Here is a 19858-nt window from a genome sequence, read left to right on the forward strand (position 1 = left end):
GCTCTGCAGCTTGGACCAACATCTGACAACTAAGCATGACTTGTAAAGAATAACTAAAAAGAGCCTGTGACATGGCTCAGTTTGAGCACACATGCTTTTTAGAAAAAGCTACAAAACTCTTTGATACATTTCTATAGTGTATCAGTGGTCATCTGTGCCCAGCACCCTGTGTAGCACTGGAAGATAGCCTTTCTATTAAAACAACTTTTTAAGAAGAAAGAAAGAAAGAAAGAGAGAAAGAAAGAGAGAAAGAAAGAAAGAAAGAAAGAAAGAAAGAAAGAAAGAAAGAAAGAAAGAAAGAAAGAAAGAAAGAAAGAAAGAAAGAAAGAAAGAAAGAAAGAAAGAAAGAAAGAAAGAAAGAAAGAAAGAAAATAGAGTGCTCAGAGAGGCAGCTCCATTGCACAGAGGCACAACTCTTTGACCTGTTTGGAATAAAGAAAGTAAGAGTAGTACAGGAGTGATAATAGTGGTTAGTAAATACTAGAAGGCACGCTACAAAAGAAATACCCTACATACACTTTTCTAGATTACCACATTCAGACTCTCATAATCAGTAAGTAAAATATCCTCTTCGCTATGGCACCACAAAGATCCTGTCTTTGCTGTCATTTCCAGCTGCGTTCTCACTCACCACCTTTGTTTCATTTTAGTTTTCAAAGAAAAGACAACAAAATAAGACATTCTCTTTGGACATGCATTCAGCAGTGAACTTCTGACTGGGAGTTAATTTGAGTTCAGGATTTACTGAAAGAAACCTGGAAACATAGGAGAGAGAGCTTTTCAAAACCACATTCTACTCTTTCCCTGCCACAGGAATGACACTCAGTGCTGCATTTACCTTGTCTGGCTGTGTATTCATTATCTTCAATCAGTCTTGCCAATCCAAAGTCGGCAATCTTGCATATTAGGCCGTTGCCCACCAGGATGTTCGCAGACCGCAGATCTCTGTGTATGTAGTTCATCCGCTCGATGTACGCCATTCCCGCGGCCACCTGCGAGCAGCAGGAGAGACAAGCCATGCGTTTAAAACAGACTCAGTTCATACGTGGGCCATAAAACACATACATTCAGTGCTCAGTACTCTGGAGACAGACCTGGGCTGCCATGTCCACCAAGTTCGGTAACTTCAACGCTCTTCCTTCTCCATCCTTTAAGAAATCTAGCAAACTCCCTGCGAATGCAGCATTGACATAATAGAGAGATGTTAGGAAGACAACTCGTCAGAATGAAGGTGCAGCAATATGTGCAATATTAAAGACAGCAACGTTTCAAGTTCAAGGCACAGTTTCGAAAAACCCATGATATCTCCCAATTCTCCCATTGTACTCGCTTTGCTCTTTAAGTTAGCTTGCAGAAGAATGTGCCACTAGTACAACAGAAGTTGCAGGGAAAGGAAACAGGATTGTTTTAAATTTTCCTGACCATTACTGAAAAAGCTGATATTTCCTAACTTTTCCAGTGCTCTTTAAAACTACATACCTGCTGCTCTCTAAAGGCCTCAGCTAACTGCAAAGCAGCAGCTCAGTTCCAAGCCACACAAGTTATGGAAGAAGTCGGATCCCAGCTCAACCTGCTCCAAAAGAGAGGTCAGCCCAGAGCCTGGTGAGCCCAAGGAGGACAGCATTGGCAAAGGCTATTTTTCCTTAGAAATTAGTGGTGATTCTCCCCTAGGTAACCCAGAACTAAATACAGCTTGAACTAATTAATTTTAGAAGACAAAGAAGAGATGAAATGAAAGCAACTTTAGCAAAAGTTATAAGAACATCACTTTCCTGTGCAAGGGAAAACAAGAAAGTACACTGTTGCTTTAAAAAAAGAGCCTAGGGTGTTATAGCTTCTGTCCTAATCTTGTATCTGAACAGAGAAGTGTAGCAGTCTCCTTTAAATAAGGTCAGAGAATTGGTTTAAAAAATAAAGGAAAAAAAAATAAAGGAAAAAGACAGATGATTAAGCGTTTCTCCCTTGATAAATTGTCAGCCTCAAGCTCAGATCCAAAGATGTAAAATGTTACAGTACAAACCAGTAAAGTAAGCCAAAATAAACCCCATACTTCAGAAGGGTTTTGAAAAGTCTTTATTTTTAAAGGGAAAAAGCATATGCTTGTCACTGAGACATATGATTAAAGTGTGAGTTAGTCAGGGCTTGGATGCCTCTGAGGAGGGAGGTGGGCAAGCACCTGCCAGGAAAATAAAAGTCAACTCCAAATAGACTGAAAGAATGCACTTAAAATTTCAGAGTGTATCCTCCAATGTACAATGAAACTTCCCTGTGAGAACTTATGTTTCCTATTTGGTTCATTTGCTTTTCCAAAACAAGCAGATTTTTTGCTCTGCTCTCAGCACCCTGCTGGAGATCTGATGGAGCAAAAAGTTTTCTTTTTCTCATTTTACTTCACTGTTACCAACTAAGTAGCTTAAGGAAGAGACAAGATGGAAGAGGAAAGTGAGGGAAAAAGAGGAGGGAAAGAATAATATGTACAAATCATGTATTAAGATGGTAATGGGGTGGACTGAAAGTGAAGTGTGATCTGACAATGAGGTGCAGTGACAAGATACAGGATTGGCTAAACAAGGAAACAGAAATCCTAGCACATAGCCTGCACCAACTTCTCTTTCCCTCAGCTAGTGCAGATTTTCTTTGTGCATCAGGTTTTGGGCCCAGTTCATAGTGGAATTCATAATTCTTCTGAAGCCAGAGGTGACTCTAGTTTCCTGTTCCCTCTCTCCTTCCTCGCATGCACCCCACTGCACCTCCCTCTGTATCCCCAAGGAGAAACAATAAAGAAAAAAATTATCAAGCACAGCAGCTCTGGCTTCACCTTTACTCATGTACTCTGTGACAATATAGATAGGCTCTTCAGATACCACAGCATAAAGTTGGACCAATTTGTCATGTTTTAGCTTCTTCATGATTTGGGCTTCCTCTAAGAAGGATTCTGGAGACATAGTGCCAGGCTTCAGGGTCTTGATAGCCACTTTAGTATTTCCATTCCACGTACCTACAAGCACAGACACTTAGTTAGATTAAATATCTTCTGCTCCTTTTTCTGCCTGATGCCTAATGTAAGCAAGGAAAAAAAAATAGCAAGGACATTTAATATAAGTTTTTTTTAAAAAAGTTTGGTTTTCCATGTTGCCTTATCATTATATTCCTCCCACACCTCCTTCATATTTTAGTTTTTTTCTGTTACACTGAAAAATAATACTCCCATTGGCACTGGGGCACAATTGCTGTTGTCCTACTCAGACAGTGTTTCCAGTGATCTCCACAGAAACCTTCTCTGAGTCAGAAACTTGGGACTGCTGAAACCCATCTTTGTGTATTCCCTTGCTAACAGGCAATTGCTCCAAACAACAACACAGCTCCAGTCACAGACTTGAACAGAACTGGTTAAACCAGAATTTCTCATTTGCAACACATTTTAACATTTTGGTTTTGTTCTGAGTCAGATTAAAAAAAAAAAAAACCCACCAAAAAACCCCCAAAAAACAAAACAAAAAAAAACCCCAACCCCCCCCAAAAAAAAAAAAAAACCACCACCAAAAAACCCACAAAAACTTCCTGAGAAATAAATCCTGAATTGATTTCATTTTAGAAACACAGATGTGTTTCCAAACTGAAATGTGTCTTTTTCCTTCCCCTTCTTATCCCCAGGAGCTGCTGACATAAAATGAGGTGTTCCTGTCCACTTCAGTTTGCTCTTTACTCGTGGTCAGCACTGAAATAGACAAGTTGCATCATTTCTCAGCCATCAGCTACCAAACCTTCTGGCACATCCAAAAGCCTGCACAAGAACCTGGAGAGAACTGGGGAAGGCTGACGCAGGGCACTGTGCAAGAGGTGGGGCTTCACTTGAGTATTAGAAAGGGGGAGGAGGACTGGAAAGAAAGAAAACCCAGAAGACCTATTTATGTAAACAGTGGGGATTTTTTTGGTTTTGTTTTGGTTTGGGGTTTTTTTTTTTTTGGTGGGAAGGAAAAGGAAGGAAAATTAAAATGGGCAGAAATACCCCTTTCCTACTGCCTTCTGTTTGTCCTTTGCCCAGACTAGCCAGAGCCCTGCTCCAGAGTCAGGGCTGACATGGCTTTGAATGTGATCAGTAGACAGGGAGCTGCTGTGTGATAAGGCAGAACAACACTAAATTACTTCAGGAATTAATCACCTTAAAAACTACTCTGCACTTAAGCATGAGGACAGCAGAAAGCCCACAAAGTACACAAAGGCTGTGTCGTGAAAAAAGGTAAGGTGTGAAATAACCCCATTTGTCTTTGTTAAAAGTCCATGAACAATAACAGGACTCAGCTGCTGCATGGGAACTCGTTAGGCCAAAATAACTTTATCATGAGCTTTTGCAACCTGCCAGAGTATAAATGAGCCATAAAATGAGCCTTTTTTTTGTGCAAACGCTCAGGTCCCAGGTCTACCTTGCCTGGCTGAGGATAGCAGAAGAGCAGTGGAGGAGCTGCTACTCCCGTGCTGCTCCTCACTTTTAAAGGGCAATCCTAAATGTCTGGGGGAGCTTGAGGCACATATTAGTCAAAACGGTGCAGTGCAAGTTGGTTTTGATTATGCCTTTATTTCCTTCTGCCAGTCAGTGCCAGCTGTCACTGAACTGACAGTTCACTGTACTGTCCGTGGACTAATGCCTTGAGTTACCACCTCTGCTACTCCAGCACGCTTCAGAGGGACTCCTGAAGCCCTAATTTCTCTCAGTTCTTCCAACCAGAGCTGAAGCAGGACTTTGCTCTAGTGACACTCCTGTGTAAGCTGGGAAGGATGTGGTTTTGCCTCCAATTTCAAGCAGAGCGGGCAAAATCTTTTCTGATGGGTGACAGGGAGCGTGTTTTGTCTGGAGTCCCTGAGGCTGCAGACTGCAGTGTGACATCAGTCATGGCCACTTTGCAGAGGTACCAGACATTATATGAGCCAGGAATAAAACCAGAGTTTCATGGGTGCCAGACTGGCATTCATAAAATAGGATCTCGCCTCGTGCGTTAATAGGATTAATTGTGTACTATCTGTTTAAATAAAAATCTCAGGATTCATTCTATTACCGTGAAGTGTTTTCAGCAAGTCTGTTTTAAAATACTTTTATTAATTTCTCCAGTTTAAAAAAAGAAAATAAAACAAAAATGCTAACTTATCCTCTCAGCCCTGATTCCAGTTTAAATTCTTAAATTTTCTTTTTCTGTTTTGGTAGATTTTTCTAATAGAAAAGTAGCATAGACTTCCTTCTGAATTCCTCCCATATGTAGTTAGTTACTACTTAATGTGTTTTATAATATTTTTTACTGTGTTAATTGACTCCAATTTGGTAATGCTTCAGGGCTGTTAACATATTTTTTACTACACATTAAGAAACAGAATTTCACAATTGTAATAATAATTTTTGCATTTCTGACAACTACTTGGTACTGGTACTTGGCACTTTATTTCCCATAGCTGGTTTTTTTTTTTCTGTTTTACATTTGTTCCTTTAACTTGTCATATAAGTTTAAGGTCTATGGCACACAGAGCTGACCACTAAGTATGAACATCAACTGGAAACTTGTGTGTGCATTCAAGATGGAGAACGAGAAGGAGAAACTGCAATTATCTGGAAGTGCCAATAGAAATGTGGGCAGCTTTCTTTGCAACAAGTCAACTGCAATTCCGTGAGATTCTAGAAATTTCTTTATTTCTAGTCTATAAATTCTGTAAATCTCACAGACTTGCTGCTGTGCTCCTTGCTGGGGCACCCACTGGTTGTTTTGGCTGTACATATTTTTGTGTCACTGCAACAAAAGGAGTGGTCAAACTGCCCCCTCAAATTTTTGAGAAGAAACAACATATAGTAATTTTTTATTTGAATTGGTAATTTTAGAGTCTATACAGAACAGAATTTAGCATAGAAATTGAGCCACATCTCATGAAATGGCCACTGTATTGTGTTTCAATGCTATGGCCATACTAAGAATTATATTATAAATTGCTGTTGTTTTATACTCATTAAAAGAATGAGGCCCATGATGGGTAAGTTAAGCTGGCAAGTGTGCAGAAAACAATGTCAGTGGATTTGGAAAAGGTCAGTATTTCTGGATTTCAAAGTGGGGGTTCAGCTGGGCCCAGCAAGCTTTGCCTCTGTTGTCCCTGGTCTCTATATCGAATTACTGGGTTCTGCTTCAGACACAAATTGCAAACAGACTTGAAGAAGTGGATGCATGGGAAAGCTAGCTTGACAACATCAGCTTGCTGATATTTGCCATTATTTTTAAGCTGGGAGAGCGGATGGAATCATTTTCAGGGTCTGATTCCATCAGTGCTACAGCACAAAAGGTAAGAAAAATGTCTACTTACCAGCTTAATTTCTGGTTAGCCATTCTGCCTTACAGGTTTAGCATCATTCCTATTTTAATACCTAGCAATTGTGTAGTCACCCAAATAAACCCAAGGCAATTAATGAATTTTAATGCCCTAACCTCTCATACCACTGCGTGCAAATGAAAGGAAGCTTCCCCATGGATTACTGTATTTATGTTTGACTGTTTCAGGCAATATAAACTAACATTTCATACTAATTTGATCTTTTAGCCTTAAGATCTATACTTGAAATGTTTATTTCTGCCAAGAGGGCCTTAAAAGATCCATCCAAAGCAAAATATATTCTCTGCCTTACCACGCCACACTTCAGCGAAACACCCCTGACCAAGCTTCTGTTCCAGAAATAATGAATCACGTGCAACTTCCCATGCATCTTTAGCCAATCCAACAGTTTGTGGGGTATTATTCGTAGCAATCACAGTTAAGTTAAAACACAAACCATCAGCTTTCTCTATAGGAGAGGAAATTAATAAAAAAAACATACTTATAATCCAAAATTATGCATGCATTGAGAAAGATGGAAGGTGAGGGTCTCTCAGTGCTGCAATAAAGTTCATTTGCAAACACTGTTTTTTGGATGCTGAAGGTAAGGACTTCTTTTGTTATCTTGCAGAAAAAGGCTCCTTGGTATAGCTAAGAGATTACTACGCGAGCCTTGATTTATTATTAAGACAGTGGTAATTTGTCAAAATCAAGACCTTCCAAGGAAACATGGATTTTCAGTTTTCTTTTGCCATCAATTATAGTGAAAGTTGAAGATTAAAGAATTTCAAAGTCAAAGACATGATTCCAAAGACATTTTTCCTAACATATTGAGCTTTACTAATTTTTTTTCTTGTGGGTCACAATGTCCTACATTTTCACCTTCCATCTTGTAATCCCCACACAGCGAGCTATTTTAGAGTAATTATTTTGCTCCATACCCATCCATACTTCCCCAAACTGCCCATTTCCCAGTCTCTTGATCAACTGTAGGGATTCTCGTGGAATTTCCCAGACATCTTTGGTTTTGACAGACAGATCAGTAAGCCTTGGCATTCCTTTATGACAGGGGACTACTAAGCGGCAGCAAAGACCTGCAGCTCTCTCTGATGGAGCCAGAAGTGAAGCCAACAGCAAAGGAGAGGAAAGAAAAAAAAGTGTGACATGAAACAAATACAGTAAGCATAAAAACAATGCTACTCACAACAGCTGTTAGTTGCATACCACAAAGCATCCTGGAAGATTAGGAATTGAACATTGAAACATATTCATTTGAGACAGAACAGGAAATATTTTAGTCTCTGCACAGCCTGAAATGGAAGGTGACCGCCATGGGTTTCTCTTGCAGACTCAGGATTTCCCTCCTCCCACAATGCTGCATTAAGATAACCTCTTGAGTGACTGGTTTACTATGGTACAGTATAGCTTTTTAAAAATAATCTGTCAATTACAAGCTGAATTGTTTCTGAACTGAGTAAAAGAAACACAGACAAGGTTAATTACTTCTTTTTCTGAAAAATCGCAGCCATGAAAATTTGGTGGGCTTTTTGTAGCCTGGGAAAAGGCAATTTCTATATTTTGCTCTGTGAAAAGGTCATTGTAGATGTCATGCAAGTCTGACATTCTTTCTAGAGCAAACCTTCATTAGCATATACAGTACCATGCCTCCAGAGGTACCCTGCCTGGATCCTACTGATTATGCCTCCGTGTTGCACAGAAATGGCTGCTTCCAGATCTATTTGTTTCTGCATCTGTGCATGAAAAATACGCCACCCAAATAAGCTGACCACAGGAAACTAAAACTTGACATATACCAACAGGTACAGTGAGGCTGTAAATTATCTTCCTTATATGTGAGTTTTTATACCTCATTTAGATTGAAGTAGAGTCACCAGAAACAACTAGAAATTCTCCCTGGCAGCACACACCCATCAGGAATTGGGTGGAGAAGACAGCCAGATGTCTAGTATGAATAGCATAAGAATGCAGCAGACAGAATACAAAGAATACAGAAAAAATGCCCCGCAGAGAAGCTGATTTCCCAAGTAAAAATTATGAAAAGTTTTTGAGCAGCAAGCATTTGGGGTAATCTGTTAATAATATTATGAAAAGCTAAAGTAAAGGGAAAAACCCCAAAGAGCAACTACTTCAAAATACAAATTTCTGCTTAAAAACTGACCATGCTGAGAAGCATGGCAATCTTCCGTGTAAGAACCAGTTGTCCTGTGCAGAGGTTTGGGGGGCTTTGAAGTTGCATTTGTTGTACACCAATTGCCAGTGACAACAGGATGTACTTTTGGGTGGAATAGTGCATGCCACATTTTATTCTCAGGAATAATAATAAAAAAGTTTGGTGGGTGGACACAAATAGTGTGCATAAAGAAACACCCATACAGCCTTATTTATTTAACATAATTTAAATGTTAATACTTTGCACATAGAATAAAAATCCAGTGGGAAAAATATATTTAATGTATCTAATACATGCAAACCTTTTGGCCATTGTTTTAGGTGACTGAATTCCACAGTGCAATTCCTATTTGCTTTATTAGCAATAGTGTGCTGCAAAATGGCACATATTAGCACGCAATTGTTCACAGGGAATTCATGCTTGAAGATGTGCAAATCAAATTTGGTAATTCTGTTTGCTTAGAAAAGGGAGAGCTGACAAAACCTTTAGCACAGTGAAGTGTTAGGTTTTAAAAGCTCTGCTGCTGTATCCCAGCACTCAAAGACATTTATAACTCTAATGGGAAAGGGATAACAGAAGATGCATTACAACAAGCTGGAGTCATAGATCAAATGACTCTTTAGGGCATCTTACACATACATCAGCTCAGCAGCAAACACTTTTGTTTTAAAATACTTCAGAGTGCCATGTATTATCTGAAAAATTACCTGAGTAATGCTGAACCAGCTGCTGAAGAGTTTCAAATTGTGCCCGAGTTGTGATATAATATCCACCATTGTCAAGTTTACGAATCTTATAATGTTTGACGTGATCTCCTTTCATATCATCCCAGTCTCGAATAGACAGGGAATAGGCACCTGTTCCAAGCAAAGGAGAAATATAAAATTGTAATTAGCTTTTAGTTGCAAAGATTTTGGTTTCCTGGTCAGTTGCTACAAAGTGAAAGAGAAACTGCTTCCAAAAAGCTTACTGTATAATGAAAAAGAACAAATTAATCCAACACAATGAGGTAAGCATCAGAGAAATCCTGGGATGTTCACACCATGTCCCTTTCACAATGTTCTAGAAAGATACCGGGACTTCTGTGTAAATGAAAACTCACATTTTAACATTTAACTGCTCCAGGCTGTTAAATTGACTTTTCCTATTCTAAGTGTCAGGTTACACTGCAAATACTGTACTTCATGTAAATGCCAGTGGGTGGTAAATATCAAGATTTTCACAGAAAGCTCTGGAGATAATGACTTTATATGTGGGTAGTGTTGTTACCTGGATGGATCCCAAACTTCTTTATAAACAACCAAATAAGCATTCTTTGTACACCACAGTCTTTGGAAGGTAATATTACACCAAGAAAGAGCACCAGTAGGTCTGCAAGAGCTTCATGTTTAACTTCCCAAATCCATGTGGGGCTTTAGAGCTTACTGGTGGGATTCAGATGCCCTAGCACAGGGATTAAGTGCCATGTGAGATGCCTCAGGACACGCTGCTTGGCAGTTTTCCCACAGGCTGTCACATTTTTCCAGCCATGTGGATGCCCTGCAGGCCTTTGAAGTGGCTCTGGATGCTCAGGGCCATGTAAAGGAACCTCAGTTGATGGGCTGGATTTAGTTTCAGGTGCAGTGGTGGCAGTCTGCAGGTGGGCTGGGGGCTTGGTTGGCATGCCCATGCATAAGCCCCTGGTGCTGTGAGGGTGGCTGAATGCCAGCCCAATTTCCATGAGTGTCACGGCACTGTGGCATAATGCCAGCGTGGGCACTCGGTGTCTGCGGTCACGGGCAGCTGAACGGAGCCTCAGCTTCCTGCTGACTGCAGAAACACCTCAGCCACCTCCGTGGGGACCTGCACGTTCAGGTGTCTCACTCTGGAGGACAGTCCTGTTTTACAGCCAGTGACACACGTGTTGGTTCTCTACAGTGTCAAAAGCAAAGCCACTTTTTTACAGCGTAACGCAGCATCTGAACAAAAACATGGCCCTTTTCAAAGGCAGCAGAGGAAACGAGTTCTTGCTCATGGCTCAGACAAATACTGTGTTTACTCAAGGGAATTTAAGCATTAAAAGGAGAAGAGGAAACTGTCAGCTGCAGAGAGCTCAGGAAGGCCCTCCTTCTGGAGCCTCTGCTGCTTTCACTGGTAACCATGTCAGCTAAGGGCAGAAAAGGAAAAACCACCAGCAAACAGTTTTGTATGACATGAAAAGTGGTCCCAGTGTAAGATGTCTTTCTTGGATGTATCCTCAGGAAGAAGCTTCTTGATCACATGAACCAACAACAGGTTACACTGATGGGTGGCTTATCCCTGAGGGAGATGCAGTGAGCAAAACCTCTCCACCCTGACTCCAAGGACTTCTCAAATTCCCTGTTATTTGTCCCCTATATAGGAGGAAAAGAGCCAGCACTTAAAACAGATGATTCTGGTTTATTTGAACGGGACACACTTAAAGGAGCATCAGGGGTTGTTTTATGTCTCTCTTTTTTTTTTTCCCTTTAAAAAAATTATTTTAGTTTCATGTATTTATTTTGGTGGAGTTGGAGCTAGATGATCTTAAATGTCCCTTCCAACTCCAGCCTTGCTGTGATTCTATGATTTCTAAGTGTAGACAAATATTGTTTGTTTAGGACAGTTTTCTGAAGAGGCTCTCCCCGAGTCAGTACATTTGTATCAACTAGGAGTTCAAAGCTTTTTGGTGATTTGCAAGCACATCTTGTGCATGCTTTGTACCACCACTCTGGGCTGTACATTGTCAGCCTCCCCTCAGAATTTTCCAGGCATTCTTCTCCACCTCCGCATTTTTGAATTTTGATCCACTGGCAGCAGCTGTATTTTCTTTAGTCACGCTCCCTGCGTATCTGCTCACTATTTTAGATTCTTTAGGAAAATGTAAACAATCTGTGGTTCCAGGTCTGCAATCAGAGCTGTGTGGGTGGCCCTCTGTGGACCCCCGCTGACCTCAGATCAAGTTGCAGGACTGGAGCTTTAGCTCAAACCTGGACATAAACAAGAACCAAGGCGTATTTCATTATTCATTTATTTAGGCTGTTCGTTATCTATACTATTCATTATTCTCTGATGATAAATTTAAATACAAGAGATAGAAATAATAAAAATTTGGGATAGAAATATGACATTACAATATATCATGCTAATGATTTTTGTAAAAAAGCCAAACAACTAAAACCAGACAGTCTTGAAAGGTGGAGATTGAAACCAGGTGAAGGATTATACAGACAAGAGCTGATAAAGCACCTGGGTAGTCAGGCACTGAAAAAATGAAAAGCCAGCTCCACATGATTTATTTTGAAAGTAAGAAGAGAAGGCAACCATGATCAAGGGAAGTTAAATTCATGCTGAAATCATCCACGATGATACTTCTAGCATGATCCTAATTTTTTATTGTTATTATTTAAAGCAGAAGGGACAATTCTAGGTCATAAAACAATTCCAGCCTTAAGCCAACAGTGGCTTAAGTTGGGATAGGGCATTTTGAGAAGACTTATGGCAGAACACACCACTTGAGCCCACCCAATTGATTTTTTTATCCCTCTTGAACAACAAGCTCTCTGTTTTCTTCTAACAACATACTTAAACACCACAAGGATGAGAAAGGATGAGAAAGGAAATAGGCATTTTTTACAATAAAACATGCATGTTTGTTTTTTTCCTATAGCTTTGATGCAAACTCCGCTTGAAGATGTAGAGAGCCTCAAGTTTGAATGCAGAGAAATTAAACTTGCTGCTGTAAGTCCATCCGTGATGGATTTCTACATTTCTCCAATGCATTTGTGTCTCACAAGAAATTAGAAAAAACCCTGACTTAGCTAAGTAAACAGCGCTGCAAAACATATCCCCTATCACTGTATTAAAACTGGGGAAGCCCGACTAAACTGATAATGTGCTTTAGAGAAATAGTTGTGTTTGTTTTTAGGATCCATGGCTGCATATATGAGTTTTTAAACTTGACACTTTTTTAAACTTAAATCCCAAGTTTAAAAAAGAGTGGGATGAAGTCCTGCTCCTCACACACATCAGAGCAACTGCTGGTGAAAAAAAACAGGTGGAGGCTATTTGCAGAAAAAGAGCAAGTTTGAGCCTGTCTTGCTCCTGATGGGAATGCCACACTGCTATGGGAAGCCTGGTGAAGCTGTGGGGTGACAAGGAACTGTCTGCCTGGAACAACAGCAAGTCTATTCAGATTTTGCATCAAAACCAGTTTTCAGAGTTATAGGCAGCAAAGGAAGAATCCAGTGACTTCAGGAGGCAATGATGCAAAGCGTACAATTTTAGATGATTGAATGCAGCATCTGAAGATAGGTCAGGGAGAGGGGAGTGCAGAACTGCTTCTCTTCTTTAAACTCCTTCACTAGCTGTGACACTTTGCATGCTAAGCCTAGCTGATAGTGTGCTCTGATCAAAGCACTGACAAGTCAGTGTTTTAATTATGTGAACCATTATTAGACTACAGAACTTGTATGGAATAAATTCTAGTGACTTATGCCTCCCACAGCTTTTGTTTTGGATTGTTGGTTAATTGAGAAATGGCCAGGTTTGTTTTTACTTAGTTGCAAGTTTTCTGCTCAGTAGTTGTATGAATTAGAAAGATCTTTTCATACATGTGAAGCTTTTGAAGAAGATGTTGACAAGCCTTGTGAGCAAAACGTAAAAGCAAAAATAGCACCCACCAAGAAAACTGGAAATCCTCCAATATTTTTAAAGGGAAGGAGGAAAATACACCCTTCCACTTGACTTCAACAGAATGGATACAGTTGAATAGTTTATGAATATATTAATTAGAAGTATATTCAAGTCTTTTCCCTGTGAATATGTGAATTTAAAACTGCTGCATAATTTTTTCTCCTTTTTTATTTCTTCCCTTCAAGGATCCACCATTTCAAAGGATCACACCAGGTGGCTTGCACTGCAGATACCATGGGTTGAGCGTGAGTTGTACTTTGGTTGTTCTTTACTTTGAACACTCACCCTAAGACCTAGGATTTCCAGACATCCAATTCCCTAGCACAAATACATGCAAAAATGACACTTAATCTCTGCCTTCATGCCACTGAAAACAGTATTTCACACACTCAGCACAGTTTTCCCCATATTATCTTCTCATTCATAGTCAGAATGCCCATCCTACCTTTGGTAGTTTCGCTTTCCCGGATCAAGAAGGTACCTCTGGGGTTTCCAAACGACAGCAGCTGCCTCTCAGCATCCTTTCGGCCAAGCTTGCCGAAGTACCACCTTAGGGAAATACCAGAAGTAGTAAGACAAAATGTGATGTAGTAACACTAAATAGTGTCACAAAGCCCAGACACGGAGAGGATTTTGTGTGGAAAATGTGTGTTACTCGGATACAGTTGACCATTTTTGTCACACTATCTCTTTTATCATGCTGGAAAACCATTGAGACAAACCACATAGTAGATGTTCCCTGTGCTGGGCAGTAGCTCTTTGCATTAAACCTGTAATCAGCAGGTGCTGAGAGTGCTTGGTGTCCTCCAACAAAGGCCAGACTTGGACAAACAGAGGCCAAGATGTGGTGGGTGGAGGGTATACACAAGGAAAAGGGCAGAAAACTGTTGCTGCCTAAGAGCAGTATTTGTGCAGATGTTGCTATAAATATTTTACATACACAGTGATTTACTAGTACTCAATATTTTTGTTGCAGCACAGCTATAAAATCTCAGTAACAGGATAAGATTCAGCCTTGGTGAGATTTGATATGAGGCTTTCAGAGGCTTTTACAGCCTTTTTTCCTTCCTGAAGCAACGTTTTTGTGTTCTTTCCCAATCAACCAAGGACAACCTGGAGTACAGACTCCAGTAGTACCTGCTCTGGTCTATAAGCTCCTCCACTGTATCTTTTATACTGGAAATAATGTGAATACACACATCACTCCTTTTCTTTGCATAGATGGGTCCTCATTAGGCACCTTTGTGTATGCATTGTGGGCATCCCACCTATCCTAGGATTTGTATTTGTTGATACAATGTGCCCTCTTTAATGGACAGTTTGCACTCTAATTGACTCAAAATATTTTTTACAAGTTGGTCCAGGAAAAGCAAGGACATCTTTCGGTTAAAGCTTGAAATTAGCTGACAGTTGAAAAAAGGAAGCAGGCCTGTATTCCTTTAGGTTTTATTCCTTTGTTTTGACATTGAAAAAGCATTGAGCTCATGCTTCTTTTGTTACAAATTACCTAATTATTTATCAGTGCAGTTAAGAACTGAAATAAATATAACGTAAGTAATTTGAAAAATTGCTGCAATCAATCAAAACCAACTCCTCACACCTCCTTCTAATACTGCACTAATGTGTCTTTAGAAGAGAAAAAGAAAACATACTCCTCTGCTTGGATGGAATCGACTGGAGCCACATAATTACTGGGAATGTACCCAGTTTCGCCTGTTGTCAAGGAACGGGCCTCCCACCAGTCTCCTTCCCTGTGGAAACAGAGGTGAGGAGGAGAAGTGAGAGCAGGACACAGCTGTACAGACAATGACATGACTTTGTAAACAGCACCCAGAAATTCACGGCCCTAAGAAGCCACACAACTCATCTCTTTATCACCAGCATGCTTCTGAGAGAGCTGTTTGCATCTAAACCCGAATAATGTACACGTTTCTTTACAGCTAGAATTATTGCAGCAGTGATACGTACTGTAGCCTTTCAGATGCAGCATAATGGCGTGGAGAGGCAGAACAGCCCAGTGTAATCAGGTTTGGTGAGGGCTGAATTTGGACTGCAACATTGAAAACTGTATCCATAGCAATTATTCTAACAAAGACCCTTGAAAGAGCTTATAGGAAAATTGCCAAATTGAATGCTGTGTTCTGTTTTTGGCTGAGAATGAGTTTATTTTCCTCAAAGTAGCTGGTATGGGACTGTGTTTTGGATTTGTGCTGGAAACAGCGCTGATAGCTGATAACACAGGGATGTTTTCATTACTGCTGAGCAGCATTCCCACAGTGTCAAGGCCTTTTCAGCCTCTCACCCGAGCAGAGAGGGGGTGGGGGTGTGCAGGGATCTGTGTGAGGGGACACAGCTGGGACAGCCGACTCCAACTGACCACAGGGGAATTCCATAACATATGGCAGCATGCTCAGCATCTAGAGCTGGGGAAGAAGAAGGACAAGGGGAGAATGTTTGGAGTGATGGCCTTTATCTTCCCAAGTCATGGTTAGGCGTGATGGAAGCCTGCTTTCCTGGGGATGGCTGAACACCTACCTGCCTATGGGAAGCCATGAATGAATTCCTTATTTTGCTTGGCTTCTGTGCATGACTTTTGCTTTACCTTTTAAACTGTCTTTATCTCAACCCATGAGTTTTCTCACTTTTACCCTTCTGATTCTCTCCCTGATCCCACCACGGGAGAAGTGAATGAGTGGCTGTGTGGGGCTGAGTTGTTCTCTGAGGTTAAACCACAACACAGTGTCACATTCACTGCTAATTTTAAACTTCTATGAGCACAATTAATCTGAAACCCAAAGAGATCAAAAAGCCATCTATCAACATGGCATTTTAGATGGCCCTTAAGGATCACACTTCATTGTCTAGATTCCCTCTGCTGGCCACTGGGAGGAGGTAGCACAGGACTAGGCTGCATTTTCAAATACTTGCAAAAATCTCTTCTTCTGCAACATTTAAATGTGAAGAGGTTCATGCAGGACCATCTTAAGGCAGCATCTTGTAGGCTTAGCATGAATTTTTGTCTTACATTGGTGCAGACAGTGGGACTTGGTCCTGCCTTTCAGAAAATACACATTGCTGCAGGCTGTGCAGCTTTAAGAGAAGTTTATTTCTCAGCTCTTTGCAGGATGCAATGATTTGGGATTTAGCAATTTTTATTTCATTCTCAGCACCAGATTCACCAGTGTTTAACTCCTACCACTACTAATAAGCATTCTCTTTTCTATTTCTGGACTGCTTAGAAACTCTTTCTCAGTTCCCCTCTCTGTAAACCAGAGACTTGTTCACTAAATAAAACACTATTATCAAACGTGACTGGAGAATTCAGCCTCTTCTTGAAGCAAACAATTACAGAGAACACAGTGTCTAAGCTGTTACTGGAGGGAAAGGTTGTGTCAAGGTGAATTCTTTAAATTTTCAACTTCACTTTATTTAACAGTTTAAAGGAGCACAAATTCTATGGAAAACAACTAGAAAACAGCTGTGATTAGTCAAAAAAGGAGATGCTTCCAATTTTACAGTTCAAGAAACATGAAGTGCAAATAGCTTTTGCAGAGGCTGGCAGTTGACACTGTTTTAATACACCCTGTGTGCATTAGTATGGCAGGCAAATGGCCCTTTTTGTTTGTGTCTCTAGTATTGCCAGGGAAGTGCTAACCCTTCCCTCACATGCTGCTGTAGAGTATTTCTGAGGCATTATGCCACACCGAGCTTGATAAATTGTACCATTCCATCCCTTCTCCTTACTGTGCAGAGGCTCCACTAGATGGAGGTATTTTGTCATATCTAGGGAGGAAAAAAGCCGTCCTGTGGATGATCCCAACGTCAGGAACAACCCCCTCTGCTTTGACAGAGAAGCTTAAATCTCTCAAAGCACTGCCAGAAAGGAGGAGGAATGCAGGTTTTTTTCACAGCTCTTCATTTCAGACCTGCAGCTGAGGTAGGAGGCAGCTAGTCAATGGGGCCAGACAGGGTGTGGTGGTGGGAATGCTGGGGATGGCCCAGTGTTTCGAAGCCCCAGAGTCAGGCTCTGCTCTGAACCACTCTACAGGTACCTCTTTCAGCCAGACTGCCTTTAGTAAAATTTCTGGGTTCGAATCACAGGGATACCCCCTGTATGTCATTTCAGGTGTTGCACTGAATGCTTACTCCAAAGCACAAATCGAATTTTGGTTGTTGAAAGCTAAAGCAAAATCCAAATCCAAAATCCTCCAAAATTCCAGAGAAACTACTTTTTTTTTTTTTTTGCACATATATGCTCTCTATTTTCAAGCAGCATTGGCAGGTGCCAAAAATGGGCTTATTTCATGTAATTCCTGATGTAAGTGAAGAGAGGAAGTGTTCTTACAGAAAAGCAGCTTTCTGGAGATTCCCAGTCTGGCTGTCACTACTCCAGGGGTGTGGTTAGGGCCATGTTTATAAGCAAATACACCTAACTACAATGGGAACTGAGCTTCTGTGATCCTGCAGGAAAATAAATGAATGCCTGGTCTTTTTTCCTTGCTTGGAAACCCTTCTTCCAGGCAGTAATTACCTGCATCAAAATGCACGTACTGCAGCCACTGACATGAAGGGGAATCTCTCTGTCTCACCAGCTCCAAGGATGACAGCTCTGTAAGTCTTGGTGAGCACTGCCAGATTCCACCAGCTGGCACATACAAGGTATTTATAATGTGTGGAACTTCTTGTTTCAGGTTATGGCATAGTTTGTGCAAAGTTAGGAAAGCAGAAGGCAATTTGAACAAAAATGGATCACAGATTTAAAAAGGGTTTGTTTCCAACCTCTAATTTAAAAGCAGAAAGGTTTTAAACTGCTGCTCCCTCTACAAATCGTAACTGAAGTTTCTGTGCTTTCATCTACATCAAAGCTCTTTGGCTTCATGAAATATTCCACAGAATTACCTGATTTTTTAAAAGCTTCAATGCACATTAATTCCAACCCTGCAGTTGCTATATTAAAATTAACAGGAGTTGCACCAGGGGTGAATTCACCTCATTGTCACATATTATAAGAAAAAAAGAGAAGACCAATATCACAAAGCTTTTAGAAAGTGACATACTTGGTTGTTAACCCATTTGTACCTCTACATGATAGCAGTAGGAACATAACACAGAGCCTGCCGCTTTATGCTCTTAGCCAAGAATTACAAGATGTTCAGATATAGGTCAGTAGCACAGTGAGTTTTAGAAGTTATTTTTAAATCGCTAAGGGATTTTTTTTCTATGGGCAGTTGATAAAATTAATTTCAAGTTGATGATTTCCAGGATGGAAATGTGGTTTTCATGTCAGATGCAGTAGAACCTAGGAAGTTCTGACTGCATCACCTACCTTTAAAAGGACGAAAATTATTTTAAACTTGGCACATACATCTGGATAACGACTCTTTAGTGAATCAGCTTTTAGCTCATTTCTGTGTAGGGATACTTGCAGCAGATTGGAAAAAGTGTTATTACATGCCTTGCAGAACCTCTGTAGCTACTGATAAAGTACAGAGCTGGAAGTCTCATTTCTGAATGTGTGGTTACTGTAAAATGGAAGCAGTAAATCACACAACCTAACACTTTTTTAAAGTAAAGCTGCATGTGGTTGAAGTCTTTTTCCCCAACAATACAGCACTTTGCAAAAGTGCACTACATGCAAGGATGAGTAAGTAAGCATAGACATAAGCAAATGTTATTGTAAATATTGTAAGTTTGAAACTATGAAAAAGTAGATTCCCAAGCTTAAAACTTACGAGCTGTTAAGTATCTGGAATTTTTCTCCTTTGTGAAAACTCAAGTCATCTTCTGTTCTTGCTTCATAGTCATAAAGCGCCACAAAAAGAGTTACACCTACAGAAAAAGATAAGTGGGTTATATCCCATCACAAAAGACAGGAGGGAGAGGAACCTCAAGAGATGATGTGGATAAGCCACAGGTAAGCTGCTCCACTTGCTGAGGAGCAAACCAAACTGAACCCTCTAACTTTTTGAATGACTCTCATCTCTCTGGTCTTATGCAGCCACTGGGCACTCCACCTCCTTCACTCTGTACAGTCACAGGATCCCAAGCAGGCAAAGGGGGTTGAAGAGACAGTTTAGACATAGCCATGCCAAGTATTTAACGTCTGGAGGTGGCTCAGCCCACACTTTACACTCCCTGGTAGAGGGATGAGGCAGTTAGCCAAATTTGGCATGTAACATAATTTCTCGGCCCCAAGTGCACCTGCAAATTAGCAAAGGTAGGGGGGAAGACCAGCTCAACCCTACTTTAATTCTTTGCACTATTTCATGAAATAACTCTTCCTAAAAGCAACATGCTGAAACAGTCAGGCCTCTGCTGTAGACACATGATTAACACTAGGAGCACTAAAATAAGATGTCCAAGCTCACCTGTTCCTCCTCTTGTACGCAGCGTCCCTGTATGAGAGGACGAGTTGACTCCACCAAACACAGTCAGTCCTTGGCCTCCTGTGGCATGGAAGTTGTTGTAGTTTGGGATTGAAGTCACACCAAAGCTAGGATAGTGCTGAGGAGTAGGATCTGTCCCATAGCGGTAGCCTGAGCTTTGAGTTAAACTGCCATCCCTCTCGTCAGTCAGTTTTGTTGCTTCTTTATCCTTACATTGCACACAGCCCATTATCTAAAATCCTAGGAG

The 19858-nt window shown here is 40.7% G+C and overlaps 1 protein-coding gene across 7 annotated transcripts in view; it reads right to left on the minus strand.

The window, feature by feature from the left end:
• Window positions 1-19858, minus strand: part of FYN (FYN proto-oncogene, Src family tyrosine kinase) — a 138478-nt gene that overhangs the window by 21078 nt on the left and 97542 nt on the right. For 5 of the 7 annotated variants that reach the window (XM_038133624.1, XM_038133620.1, XM_038133622.1 and 2 more), the window contains 9 exons: window positions 19594-19851; window positions 18958-19054; window positions 14878-14976; window positions 13671-13774; window positions 9241-9390; window positions 7284-7448; window positions 2819-2998; window positions 1095-1171; window positions 839-992 (listed from right to left, as the gene is read on the minus strand). In XM_038133624.1, coding sequence (XP_037989552.1) covers window positions 839-992; window positions 1095-1171; window positions 2819-2998; window positions 7284-7448; window positions 9241-9390; window positions 13671-13774; window positions 14878-14976; window positions 18958-19054; window positions 19594-19840 — 1273 coding nt within the window. In that variant the 5' untranslated portion in view covers window positions 19841-19851. Of the gene's footprint in view, window positions 1-838; window positions 993-1094; window positions 1172-2818; window positions 2999-6655; window positions 6812-7283; window positions 7449-9240; window positions 9391-13670; window positions 13775-14877; window positions 14977-18957; window positions 19055-19593; window positions 19852-19858 lie in introns of all 7 variants that reach the window. The other 2 variants (XM_038133627.1, XM_038133626.1) reach the window with 2 other exon arrangements.

This window comes from Motacilla alba, chromosome 3 (genome assembly GCF_015832195.1).
Source record: "Motacilla alba alba isolate MOTALB_02 chromosome 3, Motacilla_alba_V1.0_pri, whole genome shotgun sequence".
NCBI lineage: Eukaryota > Metazoa > Chordata > Aves > Passeriformes > Motacillidae > Motacilla > Motacilla alba.